At 39.7% G+C, this 23,149-nt stretch overlaps 1 protein-coding gene across 23 annotated transcripts in view; it reads left to right on the forward strand.

Annotated features, from left to right (window-relative positions):
* CLASP2 (cytoplasmic linker associated protein 2) overlaps positions 1 to 23,149 on the forward strand; it is a 160,505-nt gene that overhangs the window by 46,967 nt on the left and 90,389 nt on the right. For 17 of the 23 annotated variants that reach the window (XM_040964567.1, XM_040964524.1, XM_040964531.1 and 14 more), the window contains 3 exons: positions 6,099 to 6,245; positions 18,848 to 18,927; positions 21,279 to 21,371. In XM_040964567.1, the coding sequence (XP_040820501.1) occupies positions 6,099 to 6,245; positions 18,848 to 18,927; positions 21,279 to 21,371 (320 nt within the window). Of the gene's footprint in view, positions 1 to 5,526; positions 5,724 to 5,852; positions 6,246 to 18,847; positions 18,928 to 21,278; positions 21,372 to 23,149 lie in introns of those variants that run through there. The other 6 variants (XM_040964663.1, XM_040964654.1, XM_040964698.1 and 3 more) reach the window with 2 other exon arrangements.

Below are 23,149 nucleotides of genomic sequence, written 5' to 3' on the forward strand. Positions count from 1 at the left end.
CTGTGAGAATTCTAAATAGCAACTTGGCTATGGTGCTGTTATTCAGTACCCTGCCATTCCCTTAATTTACATTTTAAGAAGTAATTTGTATTGATCTTAAAAAAAATGATTTGTTTATTTGAAAGTCCTGTCTTGGGAAGAAGTGAGGGTGGGGATGGTTGGGAAAGGTGTATTTTCTGTCCCCTGAGGTCCCATCAAGTGGCCACACAAACCAGGGCAGAGCCCAGTCAGAAGCCTCCTCCGGGTCTCCCACTTGGGTGCAAAAACCCAGGCACTTGGGCACATTTTGTGGTGTCCCAGCCCATTAGCAGGTTATTGATTCCAAAGTAGAGCAGCCAAGACCCACACTGGAACCCAGTTGGAATGCCCGGGGCACAGGCTTTCCCACCAGGCAGCCCCCACGCAAGCCCGTGGTTCATCCTTCAGATGTGGTGTCACAGATTCTCTGCTCCTGTCTCATTTTCTTGGCTCTTAAGAGTTCCTATTTTGATAAGGGTTTCGGATGAGGAATTCACCTAAGCAAAAAGCAAGGGAGTAAAATGTTTCCAAGTATTGTAGGTTTTTGTTTTGTTTTGTTTAGAAAACGTTTTAAGCATGCTCAGGTTTGAGATGATCAGTACATAACAAATCATCCATATTTTCATTGGTAGAAATTCTTTTGGTATTTAAGAAAATTGTCACTTCTTGAGAAAATTTCTCGATTCCTTCCAAATCACTTTCCAGCTTGCATAGTAGGCAGTCACTCCGAGACTCCAAGTGGAGCTGTTGCTGTGGTCTCTTTCTCTTTGTTCTTACTTCAGGTGTCGTATTTCCTGTGTACCTGTTTATCTGTGGGATTTACTTGATCTGAGGCCACAGACCTTCTTCCAGGAAATTTTACATTTGCTTCCTCTGTTGCTTAGGAGTACTATCAGTCAGAGCTCACAGTTTCAGCGCTTCAGTGTTTGGACTGCTCTTCACTCCATTTGACTCACTTCCCTGTTGCTCTTTTTTGAGGAGTTAGGAAAGAGTAAACTACGGAAGTATAAGGACTTGGGTTTCTCGCTTTTAAGCTTGGGATGTATTTGTTAGGCATACGAGCCTGTAGTGGAAAGGGTCTCCTTTTAGGCTGTGCTGTGTTACTTGAATTTCTTTGTTCCAAAAAGCCTTCAGAATACAAGTTCCTGTGTTAATTTTGTTTTTATGTCTCACAGTCTTCTCAAGCATTTATTTCTTTGAATATTTTTAAGAGTGTATTTTTGATTCATTTTACATAGTGGTTTACCTTCAGAATATTATTTCACGGGAGATGCTCTTTCTGGAGACAGAGTATCTCCCTACTAGGTAACGTGTCACTCCAGCATTTTGCCACATGGTCAAGATAGAGCCATGGACAAAAACATACAAAGCTACTCATCTTCGTAGATGAAATGTATGTGATGCTAAGTACTAGGAGATAATTGGAGTAGGGAGATAGTTTAGAGTATGAGATGTTGGGAAGTTTGCAGTTCCAGTATCCAGAGAAATCTTCCTTTAGAAGGTACAAGTGATTGAAATGGTTAAGATGGCAAGTGAACAGTGTAGGTGAGGAGAGAAAAGGCACACCAGGCAAGAGGAGGAACACATGCAAAGGCCTTTAAACAGTCACGTCAAGGCAGCTGGAGAGACGGAAATGGGAGAGAGGCATGGAAAAGGAGGGAGACCTGTGTGGTATCTAGAGTCTCAACGGGCCCTCAGAATCGTAGGAAGATTTTGAGCTGCAAATGATTTTACTCAGCTTAGAATGCTGTGTCCAAAAGGACAACAGTAAAAAGCGGTAAACATTAATCCACTGTGAGGAACAGTTATACTTGGGTTATTCTAGTTACTAGCTTGGGAACACAAACAAGACAAAGTTCCTACCATTAAGAACCTTCCAATCCACTTATTAAAAAATCGGTCTCTGGGGCCAGCGTTTGTTGGTTAAGATACCGTACAGGGAACCTGTATCCTCTTGGAAGAGCCTGGGTTCGAGTCCCAGAGCTGTTCAAGTCCTGGCTGTTGTACTTGCAATTGTTTTAGCCATTTGGGAAATGAACTAGCAGATTGAAGACTTGACTCTCTGTCTTCCTTCCTCTCTGAGTGGTGACTCTGCCTTTCAAAGAAGTAAATCTTTAAAAATCAGTCTTGATCTTTTAATTGGCTTATGTACTACATTTAGATTTCAGATAGTGCTGATGCATTTGCTTTTTTATAGTTACCATTTTATATTTATTATACCATTTTTTGTGTATGTTTTGTGTATGCTTGTGTCCACCTCTACTGCTTTTTAATATGTGGAAGTGTGTATTTATTTGGAAGGCAGAGAGAGATTGCCGACCCACTGGTTCACTTCCTGATTGCCCAGAACAGCTAAGGCTTGGCCAGGCAAAAGCTAGGAACTTCAAACTCATTCTGGGCCTCCCACATAGGTGGTAGGTACCCACCAAGCTGAGTCATCTGCCTGCTGCTTCTCAGGGCTCACATTAGCAGGAAGCCACAGAGGAGATCCTAGCCTGCATACAAACCTAGGCACTCCATTATGAGATGCACCTGTCCCGAGTGTGGTACTTACCAATGCACCAAGTCTCCATTTCACATTTGCTCGCTCTTCAGTGGTTATGTCTGTTGCCAACAGCCATGTTCAGGTGTTCTCCTGATTTGAATGTAAGATTTGATGGAAACATAGCCATTTCCATTTGTTTACATATCCTGTGTCTTTTCTGAAGTTTTATCCTTCAGTGTCGGGATTGAGAAGTTGTACAGAGAGATAGTATGCATATAGTTTGCAATGCCTGAAGTGATTACTATACATTTTTGGTCTGTTGTGGAAGAACTTTGCCAACCCTCGCCTGGTGCAGTGTTTTGTTATTTTTGTTGTTGTTGTTATTATTATTAAACATTTATTTATTTTAATTGGAGAGGCAGACTTGCAGAGAGTAGGAGAGACAGAGAAAAATCTCTTATTATTTGGTTCACTCCCCAGATGGCCTCAAAGGCCATAGCTGAACTGATCCAAAATTGGGAGCCAGGAGCTTCTTCCAGTCTCCCGTGTGGATGCAGGGTACCAAGACTATGGGCCACTACTGCCTTCTTAAGCTATAAGCAAGGAGCTGGATGGGAAGCCAGGAAACAAACTGGTGCCCATATGGGATCCCAGTGCTGGCAAGGTGAGGATTTAGCCATTGAGCCTTCACACCAGGCTCTGAAGTAGTTTTTAAACTTGATGGTAAATCACAATTGCAAGAGACTTATTAACACACCGACTACTTGATTGAATTTTTAAAGATTCATTTTATTTTATTTGAAAGCCCTAGTCACAAAGAGTTAGATCTTGCATTCACAGTTCACTGCCTAGATGGCTGCAACAGCCAGGACTGGGCCAAGTGGAGGCCAGGAGCCAGGATCTTCCTCCAGATCTGCCAGGTGGGTGTAGGGACCAAAACACTTCAGTCCTATTCGACTGGTTTTCCCAGACTCATTAGCAGGGAGATGGATCAGGAGTAGAGTGGCTGGGACCTGAACTGGTGTCCATATGAGGTGCTGAGCTGGGCCAACTGGATTACTTCTTGAGAATTTCTGATTCCCTAGGTTTGGGTTGAACCTAAGCTTTATATATTTGGCACATTCCCCAACTGCTGATCTGGGTAGCACATATTGAGGACAGCTAGTATGGAATTTTGAGTTACTGTAATGTAAAATAAATTAGGTGTTGATTATTCCTTAAAATGCTTTAACAGGAAATATTTCAGATTTAGGGGATATAAGCTTAGGCTTTTGCCTGTTAAGCATCCCAAACTAAAAATCCAAAATGCTTCATGTGTTTTTCAGGCTTCTTGACTATGAATTTAGGGATGACCTGTGCTGTGTTTCCTGCTTCGCCAATAATGCTTAGATCCTTAGATCTGTTACATTTTGTTTGTTCACCTCTGAGTAGTAAAAAAAAAGTGGCAGCTAGTCCAAATCTCTGTCAGTGATGGGATCATTATTAATCAATTCTAAAGTGCCTGTGTTGGAAAACTAGAAACAGCGAAAATGAATGAATTCCAAACAGTGTCCTCCATCATCAAGTGAAAAGGACTAGGTTCCAAAAGTTTTTATACATATATAAAAAGCTCAAATAATGAGCAAGAATCATCTTTGGTATTAGACTCTAAGCTGGTTTGCTTTGGTAAGAGGTGTTACTCTTTGAGGTCTGGAGGGTACCTGGTAAGAGGTGGTGACTCTCCATGGTCTGTAGCATATCTGGGGGGGGTATGGATCGTGTTTTATTAATCTGAATGTTGATCTGTTTTGCAAAAAATTCATTGATGTGCATACTTAATGGTTTGTATATTTATTGCAAAAATGTGAAAAATTGGCTTGTTTGTAATTTGAGGTTGTTCAGAGTTAATTTAAGGATATTTACTCTTCAGTCCTTGTCTGTGTATAGGAGCAGAGCACTGTTGCCGTGGTAACTTCTTACTGGCCTGTGTTTCAGTGTCTAACTTTGTGTAGATTTGTGTGTCAACTCTGCCTTTTGTCGGCTGTATTTTTTAACATCAGTGACAAAAAGTTTATTTGAATTTAGAGTTAAATAGAACAATTGTATAGAAGGCATACATTTTAATCCCATTAGTTTTTCCAGAATTGCTCCCTGATAGTGTTATGATTAAGAAATTGTGTTTTAAACTGCAGGATACTTTTTCCTTACATGTTGGTGTTATTTAAGAAAGACACTGTCTGAAATGAAATCTGGCTTTATTTTGGTGTGTCTGTTGGATTATCGTTTTTCCCCAGTAATTAATTCCTAGAAATGGTTTGACATTTTCTCTTTAAAATGTACATGGTAATTACACGCTGCCCCTTTAGGGTCAGTTCCCCTCTGGGTGCTCCAGTGTTTGTGTAGGTGAGGGGAGTGGACTGAGAGGAAGGGATTCTGGCTTGTTGATCTGAAGCCTGTGAAAAAGCTGTGCCTGGCCTCGCCCATCTTGTTTGTCATGTTCGGTTTGTGCAGGGTCCTAGAGAAAACCATCTTCTTGGAAGAGCAAACTGCATTTTTTTTTTCTGGAGGGGGGCTGGGCAGTGTTTCGTTGGTATATAAGAGGATGGTGGTAGTGTGTTCATTCATGTTCTAAAAGAAGCCTTGTAGAATATTACATTTGTCCTAATTTATGAGAACAAATTGTTGAGCGTGGTGTCTGTGGCCGAAATCAGGAGCAAATTGCGAGATTATAGAGTTAATTACATGCTGTAATGAGCACTGTGATATTCCATGCTGTACTGATGCAATAAACACCCCCAGCAGACTGAATACTGCATAAAACCTTATTTCCTATTCTTGTAAATGTTTAAGTGAATTAAATAAAAGAAAGAAAATTTACATTCTTAATCTTTCAGCCTTGAACACCTTTACAATTTTGCTAGAGAAGTATTGTTGTTGCATAGAGAATTATTTAGATGCATGGAGAATTTTTACCTTTCATCTGGCAGTAGCAGCCATAGGATGATGTCACCTTGCTGCTGATTGGCTGTTCCAGCACCTAGGGCAGGGAAGAGAAAGAAAAATGCCGGCACAAACCTCAGTGATGGTTCTGTGGTTGTTTCTATCTGTTTTTGATAGAATCCTTGCTTAGTATCGAATTTACTGTATTTGGCCATGTGAACTGTTGGGAGCATCCTAGGGTGAGGGAAATTAAGAGCTCTCAGAGGAATGAGGCGGCTGATCTGCAAACGGATCTGTGATTGTAAGTTGCAGAATCTGGGCATAGACAGGGCGTGCTGGAAGATGCACTATGGGAGGAGCTGGTGGAAAATGCTTGTGAGTGGCAAGAAAATGAAAAGATGCTTTTTACCTACTCTTAGAATTAATATGTTGTATATTTTAGCTTTATATATATATGCAGGAATTGTGATAACATTGAATTTTGATTTTTAAATTAGAAAGGTATGTAGTGTTAGCCAGTACATGAATACTTATTCAAAGGACTTTTATTTTGTATTATGTCTCTTACCAAAGTAATGATTTGTATATGGCTTTATTTTATTTCTGAGTCCTATAAAAAAAAATGGAGCAAAGCTTAGTTCTCCTCCTCAATACATTTTTCTAATGCTTCGTGCAGATAAAAGCTTTGATGATGAAGAATCAGTGGATGGAAATAGGCCGTCATCAGCTGCTTCAGCCTTCAAGGTTCCTGCACCTAAAACATCCGGAAATCCTGTCAACAGTGCAAGGAAACCTGGTTCAGCAGGTGGCCCAAAGGTTGGAGGTAATGTGAATCCATTTCCTAAAGGAAGGGCATGCTGCATGCCTGAGATGGCCACACAGCCTTGGAATTTAGAGGAAAATGTTTATTCATGACTGCAGCGCGGTTGCAGATCTGGAGGGTGTTGCAACACATAGGAGAGTGTGCCGCCATCCTGAGATGCCTGGGACAGCATGCCAGCCTCGGGTACTGGCTGGCCAGATACTGTTGTAAAGGGTATGGGGTATGGTTATCTTGGTTTGGTGTGTGTTTTTTTTTTTTTTTTTAAGGAGCTTTTTTTTCCCCCCCAGAATTTGGCCCTTAATTTTCAGGTGCTGTAACTGTTACAGCCATGAAATGTTGAATTCTGTGATTGTGTTTTCACATTCATCCATGTAATTAAATCCCAAATATCCCAATGTTTAAAAAAAATGGTTTAAGACACCAGGTCATGAATCATTTGTCTCAATAGGAAATGGGTGTTGGTCAAGTAAAATTGCCTCAAATATGGTTTCTGGTTAGGGAGTAGTTAAGTAAGAAATTAGGAAAGAGGCAGCTTTTATTCAATTGAAGAGACAGTATTTTTTTTTTTATCATATTAGTGCTGTTTGAAACATTGTTTATCTTTTTAAAATTTTGAGGGAGTGTTTTATTCCTATTCCAGTTAGAAAGGTTGGCATTAGTTTCTACTGAGCCCTTCTAATAGGAAAAAAAAAAAAACCAAAACACACACCCTGTGGAACTAGGGGTAAATATTTAATATGAAAAGGTGAGTCATTTTTTTCGTTTTTCTTAAAAAATAATTTACATTTTGATTATGATATTTGGGGAAAACACATATTTCTTGTTTTTGCGTAAGTGGAAGAGAATCATGGTTTTGAGGATTTTTGCTTTTTCTTTGTGTCCATAGTACTTTTGTGAAAAAGAAGAGAAGTAAACTGTATGTTCTGACCAGGTTGTATAAGGAGTTATGTTCCCTTGATCTTCCTGTACAATCCCAAATTTTCCCAAGGCATGTTACATTCGAGTAATAGGAAAGCTGTCATAAGCACTTCGTTTTAACTACCTTTAACTCTGACATGTGTTGTCTAAATACCAAGAAAATATATGATCTATGTACACATGAATATACAAGTACATATAAAAGAAGGTAAAAGTTTTATTCCCATAAATATTTAAAATAGTTTACTCTTTAGAATTTTAATTATTTTCTTTTTGTTTTACAATTATAGGATCGTGTTCTTATCCAAGTTCATTGTGACAGCCTAATATATGATGTTTTCTATCCTGCATTTTTATTTATCCCTAATGAAAAAGTAGGACATTCTTTGTTTTTTGTTTTTTGGTATTTTACTTGAAAGAATTAGAAAGGGAGAGATGGAAGAGATCTTCCATCTGCTGGTTCACTCCCCAAATGGTCACTGTTGTCCAAGCCGTGTCGGTGTGAAGCAGAGAGCCCAGAGCTTCGCCTGGAGCTTCTTCTGGGTCTCGCACATGGGTGCAGGGGCCCAAGGACTTGGGCCAGCCGTCATCGCTTCCCCAGGCACGTGTAGGGAGCAGATCAGAAGTAGAGCGGTGAGGATACAGAACAGTGCCTATTGGATGCCAGCACCACAGACCCTGGTTTACAAGAGGAGTAATTTTTCTTGGTTTTTGAATTACATGCTTCCAACCTGTATTTTAGTTTTGTGAAGCTCTTATTTCACTTAAAATACATTAACATTTTAAACATGTTCTGGTGATACTTAACGTTTTTGTGAATTGAGTTTATAACTACCTATGTTTTCATGGTTTGCTGTCTTAACTGGAAATTGAGGATATAATTTTCCTGTCATAGGATATATAATTCTGATATTAACCAACTTGATATGATCAGAAGTACTTTTATAAAAAAGAGAGGTTTCATGGCACCATGGCATAGTGGTTAAGGTCCTCACCTTGCATGCACGCCCGGGATCCCATATGGGTGCCAGTTCTAATCCCGGTGGCCCTGCTTCCCATCCAGCTCCCTGCTTGTGGCCTGGGAAAGCAGTCAAGGACGGCCCAAAGCTTTGGGACCCAGCACCCACGTGGGAGACCAGGAAGAGGCTCCTGGCTTCGGATTGGCTCAGTTCCAGCCGTTGTGGCCACTTGGGGAGTGAATCATCGGACAGAAGATCTTCCTCTCTGTCTCTCCTCTCTGTATATCCACCTTTCCAATAAAAAAATAAATCTTTAAAAAAGCGAGAGAGAGGTTGGAGTGGGTGCTGTGGCTCAATGTGTGTTAAGCTGCTGTGTGATACCAGCGTCCTGTATTATAGGAACAGCTCAGGTCCCTGGTTATTCTGCCATCCCCTTGGAAGGCGGGGTGGATTTGCTGGTCCCTGACTTTGGCCTGGCCCGTTCTGGATGTTGTGGCCATTTGGGGATTGAACCAGTGTTTAGAAAATTGCTCTCTATTTCTTCCCCCCCCCCTCTCTCTTCCTCTTTCTCTCACCCCTCCCAACACTCTGCCTTTCAAATAAATATTTTAAATAAATAAAATGAGAGACTTTCTTAATGTCCCTTTCAACACTTCTCTCAAGCTCTGCTGCAGTCAGTAGTGTTTAGTGCTGTCAGATGTAAAAATGTTCAGTGATGTTCATGATTGTAGTAATTGGTCAGATTGTATATTTCACTTAGGCAGCAACCTTCCTAATCAAAAAGAAAAAGGAGAAATCTTTTTTTTTTTTTTGCAATTCTAAATTTGTTGTTTTTTGTTTGCTACAGCTAACTTAAGCCTCTGTTCCTCTTTCCAAGAAAAGAACTGCTAGCCAGTGGCTATTGATGTTACTTCTGAAATTGATGCTGTTCTTGGCTGTCAGTCTTTGAAAATCTGCTCTTCCATCTCTGGTCTTGGCAGAGGCCTATTGATTTTTAAATTAGCAGTAGAAAGTTTTCTTAGAAGGTGAATTTTCTTTGAGTTGGAGAGTACTCTGTGAGTCAATGAATTGCTTCATAATCTCTGATAAATAACTGCGGCATCTTTTCTGTAAGAAGTACTTCAGATTAAAATTGATGTGCTTGATAAAAAATATGTACTTGGGATAAAAAGTCACATGTGCTACTGTTACAGGTTGTCATACTCACACGGCAGATTTTGATGTCCTTTCTTCTGAGTATCTATTGCCATTTTTGCAATTACTTTTACACATATAATTGTTTTCCTGTGTGAAAGATAAAATTGGTACTAGTCACAATGTAGTTTTGTTTACCTCTTTTCCAATTAACATTTTATATGAAGCCTCTTCTTTTTGTTTTAAATTATTAGTTGAAGAGGATTCCGTGGTCAAATTGCCTTTAATTTTTTTCTGTTATTATAAACTATATCATCATTCTTTTACTTATATCTGTATGTACACATTTGATATGTACGCACATGCACATCTCTGATAATGTGTTTGAAATAGATTTCTTACATTTGCTGGACACCAAGTGTGCATGATTTTTCAGTTTCTTTCCGTTTGGCAATGCCTTCCTGAAAAGTTACAAGGCCATTTCAATTCTGAATTAATTAGTTACTTTTTTATGCTTTATGAAAATCCACCTTCACTTATTTTTAAATATGCTCCTTGGAGTGACATGCAGATTGCTCTTTGTAGAACCCGAGTGGTGTGGTAGTGGTATAGTCGACCCACTGGTTTTAGCATTTCACATTTCAGGTGAGATTACCTGAATCATAACAGAATCTCTAAAGTTTTGAATTTCACTTGCTTTTTTAGACGTAGATATGAAGGCTTAAGAGACATAGGCCATTTTTAGTAAAGTTTTCTATCCAATTAATGACAGCTAATAAGACCTGGGTTTAATCTTTAGTGGTTATTAGTTTGCTTGTACTTTGGCCTTAATATGTCATGCCGTTCAGATCAGATTATAACTGTGTGACCTGTAAGTCAAGGGGAGTTGACAGGCCTGTAAGTATACCCATTCCATTATATCTTAGCTACAAAAACTTGTATAGGTGTGAAAGATGTTAGCTATTGCTTTACTACTTAGAATAAGGATAAGGTGAATTCTCTTCATCCTCTTCCTTAGTAACATTTATAATTTGACAGTAAGAACTTGGTAAACACATGTTGCATGCTTTTGTCTTAATGGCTTGGAATACAACTATTGAAGGCTTTTGATTGCTGAAATACTTTTTAATATGTTAAGTGACAACTGTTTGCAATACTTCTTCAGTATTTTTATACATATTCTCATAGTGGGGGTACTTCAAAATGTTGTGAGAAATGAAATTAAAGGTAAATGTATCTTGGTGCAAAAAAAGTTTTAAACTCCTGAGTAATTTTTTGTAAAACACATTTTCACATAGTATTTGAGAACCTCTCATATGTATGGATTTCACATTTTTTTGCACCAAAATAAGCTTTACCTTTAATTCCATTGTTGTTATTATTATTTAGAGCTCTCTTATAATTCCTTTTAACCTTATTTGACTGATAAGCAAACTGCAGTTCGGGGAATTTATGTAATTCACCCAGGGTAATCTATTTAATATGTAATCAAAACACAAAAATGGCTTTGTTACCCTGCTACCACACTAGTCTCTATTCATAAATGATTTAGGCATTCCAAAATCAGTAGTTTTAAATTTTAAACAGGATGATTCCAGCAAAATAGATATTTGGAAATAAACCTATCATTTTTAGATTATAAATAGAAATGATGTTTGGTATATTTTTAGAAATGCCTGCTTAAAATTTATCTCCATATTACAATAGTCCTAGTACTCTGTTTTTATAAGCTCCTATAAAAACTCTTTACATAGCTTTTTTACACTGTTTATCTCTTGAATATTAGGAAAAGTATTTTTTTAGCAAAATACACATTTTTAATTGATTTCATTTCTTTTTGATGCTGCTGTTTTGTTGTTGTTAAGAAAAAGTCAGAGGGATCTTCCATCTACTGGTTTACTCCCCAAATGCCTCCGACATCCAGGGCTGTGCCAGGCACAGGCTGGGAAAAGAGTCTAGATCTCCAGTGTGTGGCAGTGCCCAAGCACTTCAGCCATCTCGGAGTGTGCATTTAGCAGAAAGATGGAGTTGGGAACAGAGGCAGGGCCCCAACCAGGCCCTCCGGTACAGGATGTGGGTGTTCTGCCTGTGGTCCAGTGTCCACTTCTCAGTAAACTTCATCAAGTGTTTATGTATTTACAGTATTTAGGACATGACAGTAAACTTATCAGTTATCAAAGTTTTCTTGTTTTTCTTTCACTTGCTTACTTGTTCAGGTAGATAGAGGAAAATTGCATTTCTTCAGCTGTTATAATGTGGAATTTGCACAATTATAAATCCAGTAGTACTTAACTCTTCATAAGGACATAGTACACTTGTTTAACTTCATGTTTGTATGACCTACAATATTTACTGAGACTGTCCAGATATCCGTTTTTTTTTAAAGATTTATTTTTATTATTTTTTTTTATTGGAAAGGCGGATATACAGAGAGGAGAGACAGAGAGGAAGATCTTCCATCCAATGATTCACTCCCCAAGTGAGCGCAATGGCCGATACTATGCCAATCCGAAGCCAGGAGCCTCTTCCGGGTCTCCCACGCGGGTGCAGGGTCCCAAAGCTTTGGGCCGTCCTCGACTGCTTTCCCGGGCCACAGGCAGGGAGCTGGATGGGAAGCGTGGCTGCCGGGATTAGAACCGGCACCCATATGGGATCCCAGGCGTGCAAGGCGAGGACCTTAACCACTTGCGCCACCGCGCCGGGCCCGATATCTGTTTTTTTTTTTTTTTTAAACAAATAATTCTGATCATCCCATTTTTCCCACTATGCAGACAACAAAGTTAATTTTAAATTTATTCATTTATTTATTTATGTTGTATATTTATTTGTTTGAAGTCCAAGTTACAGAGAGAGGGATTGTGGCAGGAGCAAAGAGCTGCCATCCTCTGCTTCACTCCCTAAACCACAGCAACGGCCATGGAAGGGCCAGACTAGTGAGTCCCAGGAGCTTCATGTAAGTCATTTAAGTCTTCCGTGTGTGACGGGACCCAAGCAGCTGAGCCATCTTTCGTTACTTGTCTTATGCTATTAGCAGGAAGCCGAATCAAACAGAGCAGCTGAAGCATGAACTGGTGGTACCCATATGGGATGCTGACATTGCAAATGGGAGCTTTACCTATCACACCACAATACCACCAGTAATTTTTCTTTTAAACAAATAAGATCACAAGAATCAGTTTGTATTTAATAAAACAAGTATCTTTGTTCTTTAATCCTAGAATCCAAACTTTTGACTAATATGTGGCAATTAACCTGATTTTTTAAAAAAAAAGATTTATTTATTTTGTTGAAAATGGTGGATTTACAGAGAGAGAAGAAGAGATAGAGAAAGATCATCCATCCACTGGTTCACTCCCCAAGTGGTCACAATGGCCAGAACTGAGTTAATTCAAAGCCAGAAGCTTCTTCCAGGTTTCCTATTTGGGTGCAAGGTCCCAAGGCTTTAGACTGTCTTCTACTGCTTTCCCAGGCCACAAGCAGGGAGCTGGATGGGAAGTGGAGAAGCTGGGACATGAATCGGTATCCATGTGGGATACCAACATTGCAGGTGAAGGATTAGTCTGATTTTTTAAAATGTGAAAGTCATGCTTATTATTAAACAATATTTTTTTAAAAATTCCCTATTTCTAATTCCCATCACCCTAGGAGACAGTCAATGTAAAGCTGGGTGTATATCCTTTCACATACTATCCAATCCTCATTTGTATAGGTATTCATATTTTATATGTCTCTTTGACATTAAACATACTAGCAAATATTTTGGCACCTGCTTTTTCAAGCATGGGAGCTATGATATGTAAGATATGATATACTTACTGATTTTTCTGTTGCCATTAACAGAGCCTGAAACAGGGTAATTTATAAAGAACAGAGATTTATTTCTTACAATTCTGGAGGCTTGGAAGTTGGTTGCCTAGTTACCAGGTATCTGTCTAGTCGAGGGCTTGCTACATGATTTGGTAAGGCATGACCACATGTCAGTAGCAATACTGAGAGATCAAGTTTCTTCATTGTTTTTATAAAGCCGTTATTCCCTCCCTCGGCCATTAGCACCATCCTCCTGACTCTTCCCACCCCAGTGCCCACCAAAGTCCTCTCCTTCAAGGACCATCTGCCCCCGAGTTTGGAGGGCTGCGTGTTGGACCTAACCGGTGAGATGTAGGCTAAGATCGAGTGAAGCTGTTGGCTGATTTGGATGCCAGCATCCCCACAATCTTGTGTCAAGTCCCTGTTTCTCCAGATTCCTGCTTCCTAGTAATGTGTGCCTTAAGAGGCAGGAGGTGACGATTTAAGTAGTTAGTCCCTTTCACACACACCTGGTAAGTGTGTTGCCCTGGTTCATCTGCAGCTGTGGTAGCATTTGCTGAGTAAAGCAGCAGATGAAAACTTTCTCTGTCTCTCTGTCAAGTGAAAAATTGTAAAAGCACTGAATGTAGAGAACATAAATATTTCCAAAATTTGAATCCCTGGAGAACCCATTTAAGCCATAGTAACTGTATTTACACATTTGTCTTTAAAGCTTATGCTTCATGTTTGAAAGACAATTTCGGAGGTGGGTTCAATGGGGAGATCTCCCATCCCCACTGGTTCCCTCCTCACAAGCCAGATCTCCCGTGTGTATGCCCCGTTATTGATGCAGCGTGAGTTAGTAAACCATTTGCCTGTCACTGTCATCAGTTTGCAGCTCCAGCTATTACAAGGATCTCAGATCTCTATGTACTATGATATTCTGAGGCTGCGGTTCTATAGAATAGGTACCTCTAAATGGGATTGTGGATGTTTCTAATGTTAAGAAATACAGTTTACTTTCTTATACATGGAATATACAGACTCATCAATTATTGCCATTGTGATGGGTGAAGCATTACTTGATTTTCTTGCAATTAACGTTCTGTCCACCTATTCATTTAGCATCAGCTAGCAAATACTTACTGAAGGCTTTTAGTGGTCTGTCACTTTTGTATAATCTCTGGGGAATATCATTGAACAAAAACCAAGACCTTGTTCTCCTGCAGTTTATGTTTTAGTAGGATTCAGAGAATACAAATGCATTGGTGGGATTAGCATATCTTCTATTAGATGCTATTTCATCCTCGCATCAGTTGGTTTAATTAAAAAATCCTAGGTCTTTTATTGAAATATACAACTACATTTCAGTCTACCTTTGTGGCATTTTTGCATCAAATTTTAGAAGTTTTGTTGTGGGAGATGCTGTCCTTTTAGATGTCTAGTTAAGCCTAGGCAATTAAAAATGTTCTTTATTCCATTGCATTGAAGTAGCATCTCTCATCTTTTGATCTTTTTCTGGAGGTTCTGTCCTTTTTTCTGACAAAATTGTACCTACTCCTGCTATAGAGTACTGATTTTTTAAATTTATTCTGAGGATTGTCTTGTATGGTCTAAGTAGTGGATCCATGGTACACACTCATCACCTGGATTTATAACTAGTGATTTCCCATATTTGTTTGAATTTTCTCTGTCAAGATTTATTCCTATACCCATTTTTTAAAATCTCAACTACTTAAAAGTAAATTGTAGATGGCATGACATTTTACTTACAAATCTTTAACATATATATGCTTCCTAAGACTTATAAATGCACTCTAATCATAATACCTCATTATATGCAAGAAAATTCTGTCATGTTTTCTATGAAATGGTCTTTTAGCCAATTTTTAATCTCCATAGCATTTATATCTTTAAGGATTTAAGACAGTTATCTCTTTAGATTGTTCTATGCTCTGAATTTGTTCAATTTGTTTGTGACTTAATTTAGCTTGTTACTTTAGTTCTGTTTTTATTTATTAATTTTAATCTTAATCTGTGTGTACTTTATTTCCATACTCAAATATCTTGGAAAATTTTCATAATTTCTCTTATTATTTAAACCACAGTGCATCTAGTTAGTCATGCATAACTGCTAAATTAAAATTTATTTGTCAGCTATTTTTGTCCTTTTTTTTTTAAGAAAAAAATTCTCTCACTTTAGCCCACTATCTTTTCAGATCTTCTATTTGTGATCAGAGGTTTTTAACATCGTTGAGTCATCTTGCTTTCATGCCTGCATTTTATGTTTAACTGAATTGAATTCGTGTGGGAGTATTTTAAGAACTTTTTCATGATTTGTGTTTTGTTTTTTGAGGATGTTATATTACTTTCATCAGCCCGTAAGGTTTTCATTCCTATGTTGTTGTTTTTTTCTATTATTTCCAGTATAGATGTTAGATTAGTTATTGTGTTCATGAGAATGTACTGGATTTTCTTGAAACGTAAGTAACAAGTAATACAGTGAATTCAGTTTCTTGGTGCAAGCCTGCCCTCTTCTGTCGGTGAAGTGAAATGCAGCTTTGTTACTAAAGGATGTTTTGGGGAGCGTTCAGTAGTGTTCTTTTGTGTCTTCATTTTCCTTATCCAGCAGGATTCATAGCGATACCCCTCTATCGTTAGTGCTGTTGGCATCTGATCTTGTGTCCATGTTACACAACTTCAGGGTGGTCCTTGTCTGTGGTTTACCCTGATGTTTATCTCCAGTAAAGGCTCTATATTGACATTGCTGGGCTGGGATATTTGTTTTTCCCCTGTTGACTTGTGTATTGAAGGTTGAAGGGTTCTTGTCCCCTAACTGTATCAGGGTGCATTTAAAAGTTTGTGGCAGGGCGGGTGCTGTTTTGCGGCAGGTAGGCCAGCATCCCAGCTGCTCCACTTCCAATCCAGCTCCTGGGAAAGTATCAGAGGTGACCCAGGTGCTTGGGTCCCTGCACCTGAGTGGGAGAATCAGAGGGGCTTTCTGACCTCTGGCTTCCAGCAGGCTGGGTTCTGGCTTTTGAGAGTCTTCAGCAAGTAAACCAGTGGAAGAAGACCTCTCTCCGTCTCTCTCTCTCTCTCTGTCTCTCTAACTGCCTTTCAAATAAATACATTTGCTACCAAAATTTTCTGAAGTATTATATAAAAGGAATTTTAAATAATTTTATAAAAGTTTTGGGGAGGGAGAAGGGAAAGATGCAGTGTGTGTGTAATGAAATAACTTGGGAATGGCGCCCAAGTCTAAACATGATACACATTCACCCTTTATATCATTCATCCTTTATATACACCTCATTTGCCAGCTTGAAGGTAATTTTCTATAATATTTTGAGTAATCTAAAATTCTTTTGTCCTTGTTACTTTTGTTAAAGGACTTTCATGAAGCAGTTTCATGATCTGACATTTTCCGTTTTTGCTGTCAGAGAGTTTCAGGTTAGAAATGCTCAGCCTGTGTACAAAGTTGTCCAATGGGTGTTGGTGGGAACGAGCACTAAGCCATCGTGGAGGTGGCAGTTACTGCAGGGGCCACCACGCCTAGGCCCAGGGGAGTAAGATTAGTGCTAGAATGAAAGCTGTGCAGAAGCCTCCGCGGCTCATGGACTAGACCGCCAAGGAGAGCACTGGCCAGCTGCCGCTGGCGTTTGTTGGGGGTGCCGTGAGCTGACCCAGTGAGCGGTAGGAAAACTGCCACGTCGGTGTAGATGCGGCTGCCAGAGAGTCCACCAGAGTTGCCAGGATTTACTAGTAAGATCAAGAAGCAATTGGGTAGGAATGGGTCCCTTCTTCCTTCAAGGTCTGTTGTCGCTTCAACACCCTATTCCCTACCCCTTAGGCAGAGCTTCACTGGAAACAGATAAAATCAACAGACAGAATGGTTAGTGGAAAACTGTAAGTGCAGCACCTCAAGGAAAGAATGGACTTGGAATGCAGGCGTTATGGCACAGTGGGTTAAGCCACTGCTTGGGACAGCTGCATGCAGTGTCTGAGTGCCTGGAATGGAGCCCTGACTCCTCTGCTTTTGATTCTGCCTTTTGCTAATGTGCACCCTGGGGGGCAGCAGATGATGGCTCAGGTGATTGGCAGCTATGTAGCAGATTCAGATCGAGTTCTGAGCATCTGCCTTTGGCCTGTGCCAGCTCAAGCTGTTTGGGGGCATTGCCGGAGTCCAGCTCCAGCTGAGTTCGGAACTCGCAAAGGGTGCGTGGATGAGGTGTAAAGAGGAAAGAAAGAGACGGACCACTAGGACTTCATGATCATAATGGACCACGCACAAAAGCTGTCCACTTTATTTATACAAAATCAGTCAAACTCTGGCCCAGACTTTTTACTTCATGGTCAAGTGGGTGTTTCTAAAGATAACTTTTGCCATAGTATTACCTAAAAGTTCCTGCTGCCAGTACCTAGAAGTTCCTGCTACAATTCTTATCCTACAATTCAATCTTGTATCACAAAGAAAACTTAAAGAACTTAAAGATCAAGGAAAGAATGAAAGCCTAAATACAGGTCCCTTGATTAGCATAGGTTCAATGGGGACAGCCAAGACAGTAGGAATGATAAAGGGCCCTTTTTGCAAGATATTGACCTCCAAGCTCAGGCTGAGCAAAAGGTTAACCTCGCAGTAGCAAATGCCAGGATGGATTAGAATTCTTCTGCAGGGTGGTCCGGTGTCCATGCAAAAGAAGGTGGAGCTGCATTCAGGTGGTTGTGGAGACATCTGCCGGGCTGGCCCTGCCGAACAGCGGGAAATTCCTTGTGGCCCTGCCTGCAACGGAACACTCTCACCCACTCATGTCCCCCACATATACTGCACGGACCCCAACAGGGCATTTGGGGTAGAAACCAGTGGATAGAAAAAATTTCTGTTTCACGCTTACCCTTACTTGGGTGGGTGGGTATAAAATCAAAAATAACTTTTAATTTTTTAAAGAGTATAATTACAGCTGAAATTCAGTGACTTCATTACCGCCTCTAATGCCCACTGAGGTGCCAGTCCCATGGCAGAGTGAGCTGGACCTCTACCTGTGACACCAGCATCACATATAGACACTGGTTCGTGTCCCACAGCTCCGCTTCTGATTCTCTTCCCATCCAGCTCCCTGCTTGTGGACTGGGAAAGCCGTCCAGGATGGCCCAACAGCCTGGGACCCTGCACCCACATGGGAGACCTGGAAGAGGCTGCTGGCTCCTGGTTTCGGATTGGCTTAGCTCCGGCTATTGCAGTCACTTGGGGAGTGAATCACTGGATGCAAAATCTTTATCTCTGTCTCTCCTTTATGTAAATCTACCTTTCCAATAAAAATAAATAAGTCTAAAAATAAGTCTTCTTCCTCCCTCCCTAATTTCTCCTCCCACCATTTCCCCCCATGTTACTGCAGTTGCAAGTTTAACATTTTTGCTATTTAACATATTGGCAGTGGTAGAAAATCTGGTATCACATTTTCAAGGTATATTTAACAGCTTTGTTGTCATTTCTGCTGAGATGTAGTGTCACTTTAAATTGCTGTTCTGCCTTGTAAATGTTCACTTTTTCACTTAAATGTGTTTTTTCCTGAAGGTGTTGAGTGAAGTGTGTGATTTAAGGCTCTCCTTATTTTATAGGTTATATTTTACTATCAGGCTAACCTGTTTACTTACAAAGAGTTAATCAAATGCTTCTAGGTACCTTGACTTTATGAAAGATTGAATTTTTCGATGCTTTCTCATAAATTGAAATATCCATCAAAATTAAACTTTTACTATGTCAAATGAGTTCTATTTTTCATGTGCTCCATTACTTTTAATTTTCAGGTGCTTCTAAAGAAGGAGGTGCTGGAGCAGTTGATGAGGATGATTTTATAAAAGCTTTCACAGATGTCCCTTCTATTCAGGTAAGGCTAGCACACTCTTCCTGAATAGCACCTGCATCATGTCATTAGCTTACCACTCAGAAAATTCTTTTTGCTTAAATGATTATATACATGAAGTATTTGACTTAACTGCTACCAGTAAGAATTTCTCAATATGTCTAGATTTTTAGCGAATTTTTTTGCCACTGAGGCCGAAGTAAAGTTGAGTTTTCATTACTGAAAAACAACACAGTACAGTGTCTGATTGAAAGTCCATGTTCTTGAATTAATGAGCTTTGAGTCTAAAGAATGATTGTTGACAATAGACATTTCTGAGTCACTCACATAGAAGTAGGTGAAATAGAGTGAACATGTTTGTAAAAAGGAATATTTTTCCAAGTCTTAAAAATACAAATAGTATATTGCACACATTGTAACTTTTTACTAAATATTTTTATACTTTTGCAAAATTTGTGATTTTCTTTTTTTTTTTTTTGAGGTATTAGATGATGTGCTATTTTACACTGTGTTATAATCAAGATTTTTCTAAGTATATTCATGATTATTTTGGGAGTTTCTTCTGGAGTGTAAACACAGAAGGAGCTCCTGGTTCCCTGGAGCCTGTGTGGGACAGTGAGACTTCAGCCTGGCTCAGCACGGGGTCTCACTCTGCCTTTCAAATAAAAATAAATGAATAAAATTCACACAGAGTTAGGTCAGATGCCTCTCTCTGAACTTTTACTGGGATGTAACAAAACCTCCCGTGCTCTGATGAGTCACCTGACACTCTTTACTCTTACACCACCTTTCAATTTTTCTTTCTTTTTTCTTTTTGTCTCAGTTTTTCTGCAGTACGCCTTTGCACATTGTTTCATTGCCCAAGAAAAGCAACTCTTTCTCCATTTTGCCTATGACGTTTTAAGTATACTTTAATTCTAGCTCAAACTCAACTTCCCTAAATAGATGCAAACCTTTATTCTATGTAGGCTTAATTTTCTGAAAATATCCCTGACCGTGTAGACTCTATAAGCCAAGATCATCTGTTTTGGCTCATCATAAAGTTTCCTGCCTTATATGAGTATTTGTTAAATAAGTGGAAAGAATAGTGATGTATAGCCGTTTGACCAGTGGTTAGCTCCCGAGGAAACAAAACACATGACTGCAAGATTAAACTAAATGGAAATCTCCTTTGGCCAGTGTGTGTATGAATGCGGTAAAATGACTAGCACACTTAAAATCGTTTTGAGAAATTAGAGCTATGCTTTATTAGTTCTTCGATATTTTCTGTTTTGGGTTTTTGTTTTGTTTTAAAATTTACTTATATTTATTTAAAAGGCAGGGGTTACAGAATGAGAAGGAGGGTCAGGGAAATCTGTCTGCCAGTTCCCTCCCCACATGGCCACAGCAGCCAGAGCTGGCCAGGTGAAAGCCAGAAACCAGGAGCTTCTTCTGGCTCTTACACATGAGTTGGGACTTGAGCCAACTTCCTCTGCTTGCCCAGGCTAGAAGTAGACCTGGTGCCTGTATTGGGTGCTGGAGTCACTGTGGAGGCTTAGCCTGCATTCCATGGTGCTGGCCCCTGCTTTTTTCTTTAAGATTTATTTATTTGACAGGTGAAGTACACAAACAAGCAAGAGGCATATTCACTCCCCAAATGGTCACACAGGCTGGTTCAGGCCAGGCTGAAGCTGAGAACCGTAACTCCGTCTGACTCTCCCATATGGGTGGCAGGATCCAAGCACCAGGACCATCACCTGCTGCTTTGCCAGGCAGTAACAGACTCGCTCTAAGGTGGAACAGCCAGCTTCACTAGGGATCCAGCATCGCTGTTGTTGGCTTAAACCCCCTGGACCAGTGCTGGCCTCTGCATCTTGTTTTTAAGATAAGATTGATTTATTTGAAAGAGAGCAGTATCTTCCATCTGCTAGTTTACTGCCCAAATGACTGCAAGGCAGGAACGGGGCCAGGTACGAGTTAGAAGCCTAGGACTCCATCGAGGACTCCCCCAGGAAGGCTGGAGCCCAGACACTGGGGCCAGTCTCACATCACTTTCGCAGGTGTATGAGGGAGCTGAGTCAAGTGAAGGCTCAGACATGAACCTGCACCTCAGGGAAGCTGGTGGCAGACGTGGCAGCTGAACCCACTGTACCACGGCACCAGCCCCAAACCTCAAAACATTGTGAAAATATATTAAAGTTATTCTTGGGTAGGAAGTATTGAAAGAAGGAATAGCAAAAAGAATACCAAGAAAAAAAGCACATTTTGTTCTCATCCCTAGTGTATTTTCCTTGTTCATTTTAAAAATTGATTCTAGAATGGGAGATAATCTTACTAATTTTAAGATTATTTTACATATTAAAAAGTAACCTTGATTTCTACATTCCTTCTTGAAGATTTATTCTAGTCGAGAACTTGAAGAAACGTTAAATAAAATCAGGGAAATTTTGTCGGATGACAAGCATGACTGGGATCAGCGTGCCAATGCAGTAAGTTTACCTTTTATTTTCACATCTTTTTTTTTTTTTCTCTCTCTCGGTGTTCCTTTTCAGTAACATGGCAGTTTGGCATTCACCTGTGAAATAGAGCTTGCTAAGTAAGATGACCTGTTTCCCTGGGTTAGGGTCAGGTGTTGCTCTGTCGTTACTGCCCAGATGGTGCCCGTTGTACCCACTTGATAGGCTCTGTCCACACACTGCGTGTTGACCAAGCCTCGAGGCCTTGGCCTCTGTCTAGTGGCACAGCTGCTCAGCAGCATCGTGTTAAGTTGCACCATGTGCCGTTAAAGCAGAACGCCTCACCTGTGTGCTCACTGCTTGCACAGTGCATTCAGTCACCTGGCTTTTTTCTTTCTTCATTAATAGGATGAATGTTTGTCTGTCATGATGAAATGCAAAAAAAGGTCACGAATACCTGAGAATATTTTATTTAACCTAAATCATTTGAGAATATTTGATCAAACTTTATATTATTATGCTTGCAGTCATCACAGGCTGAGTGAGGGTTTGCCAGGCTTCCCTGAGCAGTTTTCTGCACACCAATTCGGTACCTCCGCGTCGTGGTGCAGCCCGGGAAGGAACCATTTGATGATTCCCTTCTCAAAGCGCCCCGTCTGCATGGTCACAGGAAGCTCCATTTTGAATAATTAGATCACGTCTGGCCTTTTGAAAAAGCGGGCTTTTGTGACACTATGAAGAAAAGATTATTTTTTTAAAAATTCTGTATGTAAGAAATTGAGTATTTTAAAATACTGAAATACTTGTTTTTATCAGACTATGTTGTTCCGGATGTCCCGATTATGTTATATATTCTTCTATTCTTAGATGTGTCTTACTAGAAAGATCTTTGTTACACATCATCTGTGAAGAAAAATGACACATGTCAGTAAACATGGTCTCAGAGTTTTTCTTTGGCTCTGAAGGTGCCGTTTGGAAGCAGCAGATGGACCTTATTTATTATTTAGAAAAGTGGAAGAGGCTTACAGAGGATTGGACTGAAACAGCTAAAGCTTCATTCTAGTGAAGGAAACAAATGTCCTGTGTTAGATTGTACCTTATATAAATGGAAGTGCATTCAGAGGTGTTTGACAATACAAGTTCAGTTTTGCTCCCATCTTAAAAATAAATGAGATCAAACTACCTATGTTACTTACTACCTGACGTGTCTTTGCACTTAACGTATCATGCCACTCACTGCACCTGCTAGAAGTGCAGGCAGGAAATGGGTGCTCAGATGTTCATCAACTGGAAAACAATATGCACGTTTCAGTTTTTATATCTAGGTACACTAATGTATTAAATAACTTCCCACTTGGTAGATTTGCAGGAGTTTTTGTTTGTTTGCCATTTTTTTCAGTGTTACGTATTCTTGCACATGTTTATAAAGAGTGCTTTTATTTTTGTAGGTTAGATTTTTGAAATTGTTGGATAAAGACCAGATAAAATTTTATTGTAATAGATCACTGCCAAAACATTTAATCCTTTATAATCTTGGTTGCAGTTTTGGGAGCATCTGCTTATTGGGTGGACAAGATGCTATCGAGTTTTTAAATGATGAGCTCTCTTGTATAATTTAGATTTGCTGGCTAAGGCAAAACACATCTCATATGTTCATTTATGCCCAAATGAGTGTGGGATTCTTTAACTTTTCCTCATTTTAAAGCCATTGATTGTGTATGGTCTTATATGATACAGGTAATTTTTCCTACCATGTTAGGGTTTTGGTTAGCTTTTATGTAGATACCTTTTAGAAAATTCTGTTTGTCCTA

This window comes from Ochotona curzoniae, unplaced genomic scaffold, assembly GCF_017591425.1.
Source record: "Ochotona curzoniae isolate NIBS_2020 unplaced genomic scaffold, NIBS_Ocur_1.0 contig_1302, whole genome shotgun sequence".
NCBI classification, from domain to species: Eukaryota; Metazoa; Chordata; class Mammalia; order Lagomorpha; family Ochotonidae; genus Ochotona; species Ochotona curzoniae.